This window comes from Sturnus vulgaris, chromosome Z (assembly GCF_052056855.1).
Source record: "Sturnus vulgaris isolate bStuVul1 chromosome Z, bStuVul1.hap1, whole genome shotgun sequence".
Lineage (NCBI taxonomy): Eukaryota > Metazoa > Chordata > Aves > Passeriformes > Sturnidae > Sturnus > Sturnus vulgaris.
Window position 1 is genome coordinate 61470251 of NC_142283.1, and position 12193 is coordinate 61482443.

At 35.7% G+C, this 12193-nt stretch overlaps 1 protein-coding gene across 3 annotated transcripts in view; it reads left to right on the forward strand.

The window, feature by feature from the left end:
* ADAMTS6 (ADAM metallopeptidase with thrombospondin type 1 motif 6) overlaps nucleotides 1-9749 on the forward strand; it is a 147764-nt gene extending 138015 nt beyond the window's left edge. For all 3 annotated transcript variants that reach the window (XM_088156083.1, XM_014881422.2, XM_088156082.1), the window contains exons 24-25: nucleotides 473-629; nucleotides 5948-9749. In XM_088156083.1, coding sequence (XP_088012209.1) covers nucleotides 473-629; nucleotides 5948-6057 — 267 coding nt within the window. In that variant the 3' untranslated portion in view covers nucleotides 6058-9749. The remainder of the gene's footprint in view (nucleotides 1-472; nucleotides 630-5947) is intronic.
* Nucleotides 9750-12193: the final 2444 nt, after the last annotated feature.

The window sequence follows — 12193 nt, forward strand, 5'->3', positions numbered from 1 at the left end:
TTCAGATCCACTTTTATATTTAACTAATATTGTACTAAAATTGTAACTATTTAGTTACATAAATGAAAAATGTTTTAAACAGCAAAGTCTATGTGTTTAAAAGATATTTACTTTTCCTTAAAAATAGTCCTGTAGAAGATTTGAGTTCTTGTTCTCTTTCTTTTTCTTTATTCTAAAGTGTTAGTATGATATATGAAATAGAGTAAATCATATTCCTACATCTCAAATCTGAACTGTTCGGGGAGTCAATATTGCATTGCATTTTCTTTTCTTTGAAAGACAAGTACTCACATATGTTGTAAAAAATTCTGGAATATTTTATGATAATTCTTTTCTCTATTATTGAAACCTCTTCAGATGCCTGTCTTCTTTAAAACTTGTGGATGTGAAGTGTTTCTGATTGCTTCCTGTTGCTTTATTTAATATTTTAAAATTGGATGCAGGATTTTAAATTTTTTTTCTTCTTCTTTAGTGTTCTGCACAGTGTGGTCTTGGGCAACAGATGAGAACAGTACAATGTCTCTCATATACTGGACAAGCATCCAGTGAATGTCCAGAAACTCTCAGACCTCCATCAATGCAGCAGTGTGAAAGTAAATGTGACAGTACTCCAATTTCCAACACAGAGGGTAAGTCTGCCATCTCAATGTAATTTATTCTGAAAAGAGTGAAGTGACATAATCAGCATTACTGCATTGGTAAAAGTCTATATGGCATCATCTCTCAGGCTGTGAATGACCTTTTAAAAATTATTTTCCAATTAGTCATTGTAGCTCAATGGTAAAGTCAATGAAAATCTAAGTACACATTGTTCAAAAAAATACCCTTAAAAATTTATAGCCTAAGTCATGGACAAAATACTACTGTTTGTGTCACTGATTTTTTAATCTCTTTATTGGTTCAATGGCAATGTTCATAATAGCAGGGCGAGCATGATACACTTTTCATCCACTGACGTTCTACCTGCCTAATCAATGTTAAACACAACAATGTGGTGGAAAAAATAGTAAATTCCTTGTTCATTAGAAGACTGGGACCATAGATTTCATGCTACACAGTTCTTGTAAGAACTCATCTGTTCTTATACTTTGATATCCTTTAAGCTTCTTCTAACTAACTTGTAATTTTTTTTATTTATAATGTCTGTTCAAAATAATTATAATTATAGTATTTTTGCATTTTACAGTCCAGTTTAATCAGATTATTAACTAGCTTCATCATAGCATATTTTTGGTAGAAGATATATGAGATAATATTGTGAAAATAAAAATATTCCCATTTATTAAATACTTTGGATCTGAACTTGTAAGTGGTCTAGGCCAAACTCTTAGGAAATGCTGACATCAAAGTAAACTTGGAATGCTAAGCAGGAAAAAATGTTTCCTCATTGATTATAAAATTTATATTAGTTGCTCATTAGATAAGTACAGTTCATTTTGTGTGGGAGGGGAAAAGGAATAGAAAGTTCTCCAAACTGTCAAGAGATTACACAGCAGTCCTTCTAAAAGACATATTCCCTAAATTTTTATATTCCCTAAATTTGAGTACTTGACTGCAATGTTTCTAGCACTTCTGTTTTTAATGTAACTAATCTCTGTGCAGTATATAATTGAGTATTTTTTACACAGAATCTCCTATCACACTGGAGTTTAATGTCCTGTTTATATGGAACAAATGCTCTGATTGAAATTTTTTTAAAGGCAGGTTTGTCCTACAGTCAACCCAGATCTGGTGGTCAGCCAATGCCTACTCTATCCATCAATGCCCATGCTGTAGATTCAAAATTGTTATACAAGTCTGGCAAATAAAACGTCTGTGATGAAATGGGAGCATACTAAAATTGTCCCAGAAATACACGGATAGTCCAATGTATGAGCACTGTAATTCACTATTTTTAGTAAAGTTTTAATTTTAAGTAGAGGCTTGTCAGCTAATGCTGTCATTTGAAAACCTCTTCATACTAGAATTTGTCTTGGTTATTTTAATTTGCATTATTTCTGTTTAGTGCTCTCAAGAAATCTTTAAGTGATAATTATCAATCTAGGAAACTTTCTGCCTTCTAAATCTCATAGGTTACATGATATTTTATTTCCAAACACCGACATTGACTTCAGTCCAAAGTAAGGAAGGTAATAAATTAATTATAAGTAGACATGATTCAGTCCCAGTCTCCTTTTAATTTCCAGATGACAAGGTCATATTGCTATTTATAGTAATTACACTGGTAATTCTCCAGTATTACCAGAAAATATGCTAGTCTCTTACAGAAGAATGCAGTCAAGGGTTTTCTGTGCGTGATCTCTGTACACTGGGTGGCCTGAACTTCTCTACAGTAGAATTGTGGGGGCTAGCTATGTGCAGTGAGTCTGTTCGGAATTGTGTTTTTAGGGACCCACACCTTCACTGGAAAATTTTTGGGATCCACAAATAGAAAATTTTGGAAAACACTTATACTGTATTCCAGGTGGTTGTCCGTTCTTTGGCCTGCACTGTGAGAGGACCAGGTGCAAGCCAGCTCCTTACTGACACTCATCCAGGCTCATTAACAGGGTTAGGAAGACTCAAAGGGAAAAAGATACAGCACAGTATCTTCTGAAGGATACAGTTCCCAACACATTGCCACTTAGTGTCCCATTTTTGTTTATGTCCCACACTGGAGGTATTTATCTCAAAATTCATTTAATGGTTTAAAAAGCTTAAATCTTTAAGTAGAATTTTACTGTAATCTGTGAAAGACTAAGGTTTCCCTATTTTCAGGGCACTTTCTCCCATACTTGTACAAATGTTTCTTATATGTATATTCCAATTCTTAAAACTTTTACAGCTGCTCTTAAATAGCGAATACAAGAAACACAAATGGGATTTGAAGAGTAGGGTGCGCGTTTGACACATTTTCTGCTTTAAAAAATTCCTCTTAGACACAAGAGGAGCTGACATCTCTTTGTTCAGTAAAGTGTCAGCTTTTAAACAGAAAGGCATATCTTTTTCACCATCCAAGAGATGATGGAAAGATTTCAAGAGCTAACTAACCCTAAAGACCACAACTATTTTTGTTCAAGTAGTAATTTCTGGGAGAAATTTTGGAGCTCTGATATTTCATCATGAATGTATTTGTGAGTGGCGCATGTTGTGCCTCTATGCTGGCTTCTGTCACTCTGCAGGTACAGTGGAATGTGATCTATCAGTATTTGGGTTACCAGGAAGGAGTCAGGTGTCCCAGAGAGAGGGTTTGCCCACATGGGAGTGCATGTGTGTAGCAGAACATACCTGCCCACATATGGGGACTTTGTCTATATGCCCCTTGTAGTGCTGCCTTGTGCTTTGGGCTCCATTGTGGGGCAAAAACAACTTCAGCAGCAGCACACGGGTTTGCACTGGTCAGATTATCTGGGGGGGGGCTCTCTTCCTGTTTCAATCCCCCACCAACCTGATTCCCTTTGCTTGCTGAACACCTGTGCTCGCAGACTACGGAGCTGTTCAACAATTTCTTAGCAATTTTATTTTGCTACCCAAAGATAAAATCATACAGGGTTTTGAGGAAACTTGAACCACTCTGCAGTATAATGATCATATTGGTAAAGTGTGGAAAATTTTTCTTTGGGAAAGTACAGAAGTCTGCATGAAGCAATAGTCAAAATTTTCGGGATACAAAAATACTAAAAGAAAGTTACATTGGATCTTGTAATATTTTACATGTGCTTTAGCTCTGCAGTTTTCAAACTTTTCATTGGTGATTTAGAATATTGTCCATGTGGTTTTGCATTTTCTGCTGGAAGTGAACCACAGGCATCATCTACCACACCACTTGAAATATATTCAGAATTATTCTGTTGTCTTAAATACATATGTGTATGCTGAATCTAGACTGCTGAAGCCCATTTAAAATTTTACCTGAAAGACTATTTTTTTCTATTTTTATGTCATTTCAGTTTTTCTTGTATTTTATATAATACATCTTAGCAATTTATTTAGCTGGAGGCATAGTGACAATTTGTGTTTTTTAAAAATCTAAACCGATAGTTAATATCATAATATCACCTAATCTAGCCACAAAGTTCAGCAATGCAGAGTTTGTAAATGTAGCTTACTGAAACTTACTAACACTTGTTACTAGCAACAAAAGGAACTCTGCTAAACCTTCTCCATTCAACCACAGTCCAATGAAGAATAGGCTACTTCATCAGCCACCATATCTATTTCAAAATTTATTTTTAAAACAGAAATTGTGGGGAACTTCCAGAATAGTCTCTCATTGCTGTCCAAATGGCATCAGCTGAACAGGGTCCAGTTTTACTCAAGAGAAAGAATAACTTAAAAGAAACATTAAAAAGGATCATTCGAAATCCTACTTTTAACAAAAATACAGTTAGTGGCTTTACTTGTGTTTAACTAAACACAGTGTGTTTGAGGGTTATTTTTGGGACTGAGTGAAGTTTTTATGTCTTGTTAGATGAAGTGAACCTTTTTATTTTTCACTTCATTTATAATTCACCATCTGTCTCTCCTATATTCCCAGTCTTCACAAACATGAGGACCTGAAATATTTCTGGAAGAGACTTGACCTCTTTTGTGAAGAGTTTTTGAAAGTCAGTCAAATACAGTGACCATGTGTGGTTGCCAGTAGAGAAATATATCTGTTTCAACCAGCTACCCACAATGTCTTTTTTTCTGTCATTCAGTTTTGTTTCCATGAAGAATTAAAAAATTCGAAAAGTAGTATGTAAACATCGTGTAGGTGGAGTGAAAGAATTGCAATGGAAGTGCTATGTCTGTGTTAATGAAATTAAAGTTTAAATAATTTCCTAACTGCTCCTTGCTTAGCTAAAAGCATGTGCATATATTACCATTATCAGAAATACTGGTCAGTACAGACCTATAAGTTCAGCCTCATTAATGCTTTCCTAGGTTAAAATACTAAAAATTCTCATCTGCATTCAATTTGCTACTCCAGTTTGGTTGCAAGTGTTAATCCACTATCTATAACACGCTGTGCCAGAGCAAGAATAATGCACTAGGAGATTATATGGAGACTGACCAGGTGTAGAACCTGAGTGTATCACTGAGTTCTCAGATGTAGCTCTTTCTCCAGCTGTATCAGGATAAGAACTGATACAAACTATCCCATTCCCCATGCCCACTTTCTTTCTGCAAGTGTGAAAAATGAGGCAGAGGAGAACTCCAGCTCCTGTAATGTACCCACAAAGTCACTTTATGTGCAACCTGTGTGGGGTGCAAAAGAATGAAACCTTCCTCCATGAGGTTGAACTCTGTTCTCCCTTCCTGGGAAAGCTACTTGCCAGCACAGCAGGGCAGCTGAGGCAGTAAGCCCAGCATGTAGGGAAAACACAACTTTGAAAATAAGCTTTTACATCTATTACATGCACAAAAACGGCTTTCCTTCTTAGCATAAAATAAATTGTGGATGTGTGGAACCAAGCCTCAAGTATAATTCACCATTCAGTTTGGTCACTGAACCACCATGTTGGTAATATTATTCGTAACATTTGTGTAATTTTCTCCATCCCTGTTAGCTGCAATGCTCATTCTGTTTTAGGGATTCTTACAAATGCATAGTGTGGTCTCAAATAGTGTGAATCATTATAATGATAACCTCTCATGGATGAATAAATTAACTCCTGAGAAGAAAGTTAAAAATAATGTGAAAAAAGTCCCTCACATTTTCTAACTATGTAAAGTGATCACTTATTCCAATAAATGATAATTCTTCCAAGGCAAATACTGCTCACTTCTAAATGTCTGAAAGCCCTGCAAACAATTTTTTTGCTTTTTAAATTTGCAATATTGTATGCACTAGACTAGAAAGAGTAGAAAGAACAAACAAAGAAAGCAAGATAGATGGATAGAGAAGCATGTTAAACATCAAATTTTCTTTGTACTTTAATTTATATTTCTGATGTTTTTTCTCTTTAATGTTCTTAATTATTAGAGTGCAAAGATGTGAACAAAGTGGCATATTGCCCACTGGTGCTGAAGTTCAAGTTCTGCAGTCGAGCATACTTCAGACAGATGTGCTGCAAGACCTGCCAAGGACACTGACCCACAGGAAGCAGAAGAATGTGCCTTGTTATTATCGTTGTGGAAGTGTGTCCATCCAAGAGAGCCACACAGCGGAATGAGATTGACGTCCTTGCAAATGCATTACCCTGTGGAAAACATAACCACTGGTCAGCCCCAGCTGACAGGATTTCAATATTATTTTAACTTCTGTGAAGTGGGATTTATTAATCCAAAGTGCTGGACACAGTATGAGGGGATCCCAAATTTGAAAGATTCACACAACACATATAGAATAGCTTACTGTAGAACATTTGTGTTCTTTTGACTAAATCCAATAGTCTGTTTACATCCTTGGACCATTAAAATAACTTTTATTATGGACTTAGCAATGACACTGAATCCATTTCTATTTAAAACTGTTTAAAATATAGTTCTTATGAGTTGGTCTACTATGGAAGTAAAGAAGAATCAAAAAAAAGAGTTAAGTCATAGCTTAAAAATCTTAACTATTTTATCTCTTGACACAGCACCACAATTTAAATTATAAAATGAGCTTGGAAATGTTATTTAAGGAGCATAAATTTTTTAGAAAAAGAAGTATTTTTCCTTCATTCCACCTATTTCCCTTTGGAGTAATCCATATTTCCTGAACACTGCTGTGAGCCATATATAAAGCTATACTAAATAGAGCAACCATGAGGGACTTAGTTTTAAGAGGTGCAACAGTTATTGCAGTGGTGCATGAAATACAAGTGTGCTATGAAACAAAATGAAATCTTCATTGCAGGTTTATAGCCATCTTACCATTGTACAAGTGAGACAGATTTCCACTGAAAGGAACATATTTCAGTATCATGGGGGAGGCAGACTCCAGCAGTGGTGAAGACTGGATTGCCAGTTCCTTCGCTACCACCATAAAAGTTGTTTAGGACTTACACTTTGACTCCAGCTCACTTTTGTTTACAACACCAGCCACAAAGAAGAAACACCTTTGTGGGTTTCTAGATCTGGTTTACATGTTAGCTTTGATTCTCCAAAACTGAGGAATTTGAATGCAAAAGATAAGCCTACTGTGTAATAGCAACAATCCTTTGCAAAGCTGAAATTTAAAATGGATTCCAGATGTTCCCTCCTTTGATACCATAGCAAAGGTATTGTTTATGAGAAGGAATATGTGAATGTTCTGTTCAGGAGACTGCATCTGAGTGGCAAAGATTGCAACCAAAGAGTAAGTGACTCATGGAGGTATCTAGGTTCTGTTCAAATGAAAAGTCAAAAGTGTGCTCGAGCCAAGAGGCCGGTTGGATGTCAGGAGTAAGGCACACTGGAAAAGGGGTGGCTGTAATGAATTCTGGCCCCCTTCGCCTAAATGGCCAGGTAGCTATGTAAAGCTGGACAATATTTAAAGCAAGGGGAAGCTTTCAGCTTCAGACTGGAACAAAGTCATGCCTCTAAATTAGAAGCCAGATGCCTTAACTATTTGCTGCCATGCTCCACTTATTCATATTACCCTATTTTTAATATTCACCAAATACTCTGCATTTTTAAAAGTGAAATTAAACTTCTTAGGCAGGTCACAATCAGGAATATAACATTAAAAAGTTAATTGTCATGCTCCTCTTCCCCTTCACTTTTCAGTAACAGACTCAAAAAGGAGATGAGGAGATTAGGTACTTCTTTATAATAATATATTGTACTTGAACATTTTCTTTTTGCAACAGGTACTTCATGAATGTGATTTTGTGTCCAATTATGACTCCTTTGTTGTAAAGCAGTTAAAATTATGTGAACAATAATGTGTTACAAATTCTAACTCAAATAGCACTTTTTTAAAAAAGGTAATCTTTACAGTGAAAAATAATTTCAAAATATGAGATTGAAGTGTACCAATGTATTTTACCAATAACAAAACCAAATATATTGCACACTACTTACTAATGTGAATTAACATGGAACAATAGATACTGTTAAGAGGACTCATACTATGAAATCCCCCCAACATATTGACAATCTGTCAAGGGGTTTTGTGTAGCCCCATGTCTGTACTCATGACCATCAAATTCCTGTCATCTGCTACCTCTTGCCAGTATTTCCACTTCTGTATGCTTGTGACCAGTGGAATTAATTTTCACTTGGCTTGCATGTATTCACATATGCTTGTTATCTGTTGCTCTCATCACCATGTAAACAACTCCTGTTAAAACTTACACCAGTAGATAAAAACATCCCAATTTTTGGGAGTTGCACATAGAGATTAAGGGCAGTATGTAGTCCTTGTCTGTTAAGTGAATTGACTTCCTATATCCTTTTGACAGAACACCTTGGTGCTAACATGCCCTGGTTAGATCAGAAGTATGATGAAAGTGTAAGGGATTGTTACAACATTCCCAAAGTAAGAGGCCTCTTTGTATCAAGGTCCTGTTTCTCCAGGGCATGATTTGGTTTATCAGCTAATGTGTCATTTCAGCTATTGAGAAATAGGTTTTCTCTGTATTGAAAAGAAACCTTTTTTTTTTACCTCACTTAGGACATGAAAATTGTAAGGAATGTTTCCAAAGACACATTTTGCTCTCTTACTGGTGCTAGAACACCGGGGATTCTGATGTTTACTCTGCAATATAACAGCACTGAGGTTGGAATTTAAAGAACTGCCTGGAGCAATGTTGAATTGTATTGTTAAAGGGAACAAAACACAGAATGTATATGGATTTACAAACTAAGCAACACTACAGACTAAGACTGAAATATGAAACCTAATTCAAATAAAAATGATTGGTTTCAACAGCACACTTCATTGCTGCTGCTACACTGTAGCCATCTATATAATCTAAGCTAAATAGTGTTATATTCTTACATAGTGACAAAAGGAGTCTTTGTGCAGGCTATAAATATGACAGACCTAGAATCAAATAGTACAATACAAGATGCAGAAACCTGGTGCCAGTACTTCTGCTGAGCAATACTATCAGCTGATAAAGATCAAAACAGAAATAAAAATCTAAGATTAATCCTTCAAGGTGTATACATCCAAAATAGTCCATTTCGTTAGGAACTTTATAAAGGAGTGAATGTCACATAGATATCCTTAATAATACAGACTGAAATTACCTTTGTATTATTGTGATTAGTTGCTTATTATTTTATACTCAGTATTAATGTGGTACACTGTTACTTTATTATTATTATTTTTGCTTTTGTAAATTATATTCTAATTTATTGTCATGTTTCTTAACACTTGTTCTACATGCATTCTCCTGCTTGTAATAAAAACAAAAATATTGTAACACCTGATGCAGTGAAATTCCACACCAGGCACAGATTTGTTTTTAACATAGATAATTTAGTAAAATAAAAGTGCAGCTTTTAAGATTGATACCCATGGTACAGTTGTCTCTTCCCTGACTTACAGTTACTAGAATGCTGTATGCTAAATGTTTGCTTCATCCAATGCATCAAAATATATATTAGGTGTCTTCTTTGAAGTAACATCTATGTTATGCTAGAATCCTGTCCTGGGCAGCAGCAATATTTGTCATATATAAGCAAATAAGGAAATAACAAAAAAGGCAAAATCAAGAATATGGTAATGTACATTATTAAGTAATATTTTAGCCTAAGCAGTAATGTAGATCAAGAATGAAATTAATGGCAGCAAAAATATTCTGTACTTCTTGGAGTTATTTCGTTTACAGCCAGTGAATAATAACAATAAAATGTCCTTCTTGCATTGAGCTTCTAAGGTTTTATCTGAAGTTTATCTGAAGCCATGGTCTTTTTAAATATAAAGAAGAAAGTAATTTCAGTAGACTTGATGCTTGGTTAACTGTTGCTGAGAGGTGCTTCCTTTCTTATCTAGCACAGTATAAATAACTTGCTATGGAAATATCTGATCAAGTCCTATGAAATATTTCTTATTTCTGAATTAAAAACTAGTTTCTGGTTTAATGAACATAAACATTCTACTGTTGTGAATAAGATGTTAAAGAAAGTTTAAAGATGTTAAAGTACAGAGAACCTTAAATGTATTGATGAGGTATCTGTTAATTTTTATTATTCTTTGTTATTCTATTTACAAATAAGGATGTAAAAAACCAATTGCTTTTTAAAAAAATATGGGTGTTTCTATCTTGAGATGGAGTAGTCTTAGTAAATAGCACAGTTTAGTGACAGTTTTCTCTGTCATTGTAAAGCTGTTGACTTTCCTCCCATACATTCACACTGTAAGTTATAATCTGATAGATTTCCCATTTTTGTTCAGTTTGTAGTGTTGTTTTTTCCCCACTGGAGTGGTTCTGTTCTGTATTATAATGACAGACTGAGAACACTGAAACTGATGCATTTCTCCCTCCTTTTCTCCTGTTACCTTAACCCTTATGTAACCCATGATGACTGTAGAACTCCTGACACGAAAAATTGCCTCATCTTTTTAAAATGCATTTTTTTCACCAGAATTTCATGCTGGGGCCAATCCTTTTATAATTCTCTGTTACCCTTTTTCAGTTTATTTCTCGAGGAAATGAACACCATTTTTACCCGAGATACTGGGTTTTCCTTTCTCTGACTTCCCTTTCTGTATCCCAAAACTGCTCCTTCTTGAGTATACTGACTGTTCTATCTGAAGCTCTCTGATGTACAAGAAGCATTTTTACATAGCCTCTGCAGAATTCTAAACAGGCTTTGGTTATTCTCCTGACTTCTTTATTAGTTTTTTATTGTTACTTGAACTAAGACCCAGGACTCTTCTGGATCCTCTTCTGCAGAGGTTTACTGCAATGGACTTTGGGTGAGTCCCGTGAGCCTCATCTGGAGGCAGGCAGTCATCAATCCAAGGGTCTTGTAGAAGGCCATTACTAAGCTGACGCTGTCATTCTGCAAGAAGTGACACCCTATCTGGCTGTTCTCCCTTCACCACAAACAACAACCAGGTGGAAGGGATGGATGACTGCTTCTGTGTGCGCCCTCCAGTCTTCATTCTAGACAGGATGGTGTAAGAGCATGTCCATGCAGTAATCAGGATGAAATCCCAAACAGATTTATAAGGGCTCAGTCAGCCACAGAACAAGGTTCATTACAAAACTAGTGAATTGGTCATTTCCCAAGTGTATTTGGCCCAGCTAAAATGGAAATTCATGTCCAGTTTAGGAATATGAGCCCCACAAAATGTGGGGTGGTGTACATTTAAGGATATTGCACCCCTTAGTGGGGCAGTGTACATTTAAGGCTACTGCATCCCTTAAACTGGCATACCACGTAAGCACCACAGGTCATTTATTTTCTTCTGTTTCTGCACAGGACTGACATTTTCATTGAGGTGGTCAGCCTACAGGACACAGTTTACATTCAGAGGTCATACAGCTGCCAATCAGAAAATTATAAGTCTGTCCTGGAAAGGGTATATGTATTTCTGTATTAAGGATTGGAAGATTAAATTTCTACAAACAGGAAGGCCTTTTCAGAGAAGATCTATCAAGATCAGTAAATAATTTAGTACTTTAGTACTAAACTTTAGTAATCCTGTCTGAAATAAATTTATCAGATCACGGCTTGAGATAGAAAAGGAAATGTTTTGGAAGCTAGAAGTGAAGACTCAGCCAGTGAGTGCTCCAGGCTTCAGTTGCTATGACCACACAGAGAGATCAGATTTGGCCTGACTGATAAGGAATAAGCTGTGGATTTTGGAAATCGGATTTCTTCATCTGTACCAAGACAAGTATATTTGTTTATTCTTCTCCCCACCTTGACATCAAAGTCTACAAATGTGCACACTCTTGCAGTGTTTATAACACAACAAAATTATCGCTCACATTGTTTGAAAAACCCATCTTGCAATATGATTTATCTTTTGCAATGAAGATCAGTCTTCTGTGTAGAATCTACCTCCCCTTAGAAGCAATACTAAATAATGTTTCTGAGTCACATTTAATCTTCAAATTAACTGTGAGGTAGCAGTTCTGGTCATGTGGGGATATCTTCCAGTTATATCTCTATGAAAAGACACAGACCCCACAGTAGGGATTTCAGAAGACAAACTTCAGTTGAAAATACATTTTAGTTATTATATTCATGTTTGTTCTGAGGCCAACTATGTTTTATTAAGCAAATAAATTTACAGAAGTGCATTGTGCTTATCAGGGTCACTGCCTTCTAACATCTTTGAACACCGACAAGAAATAGG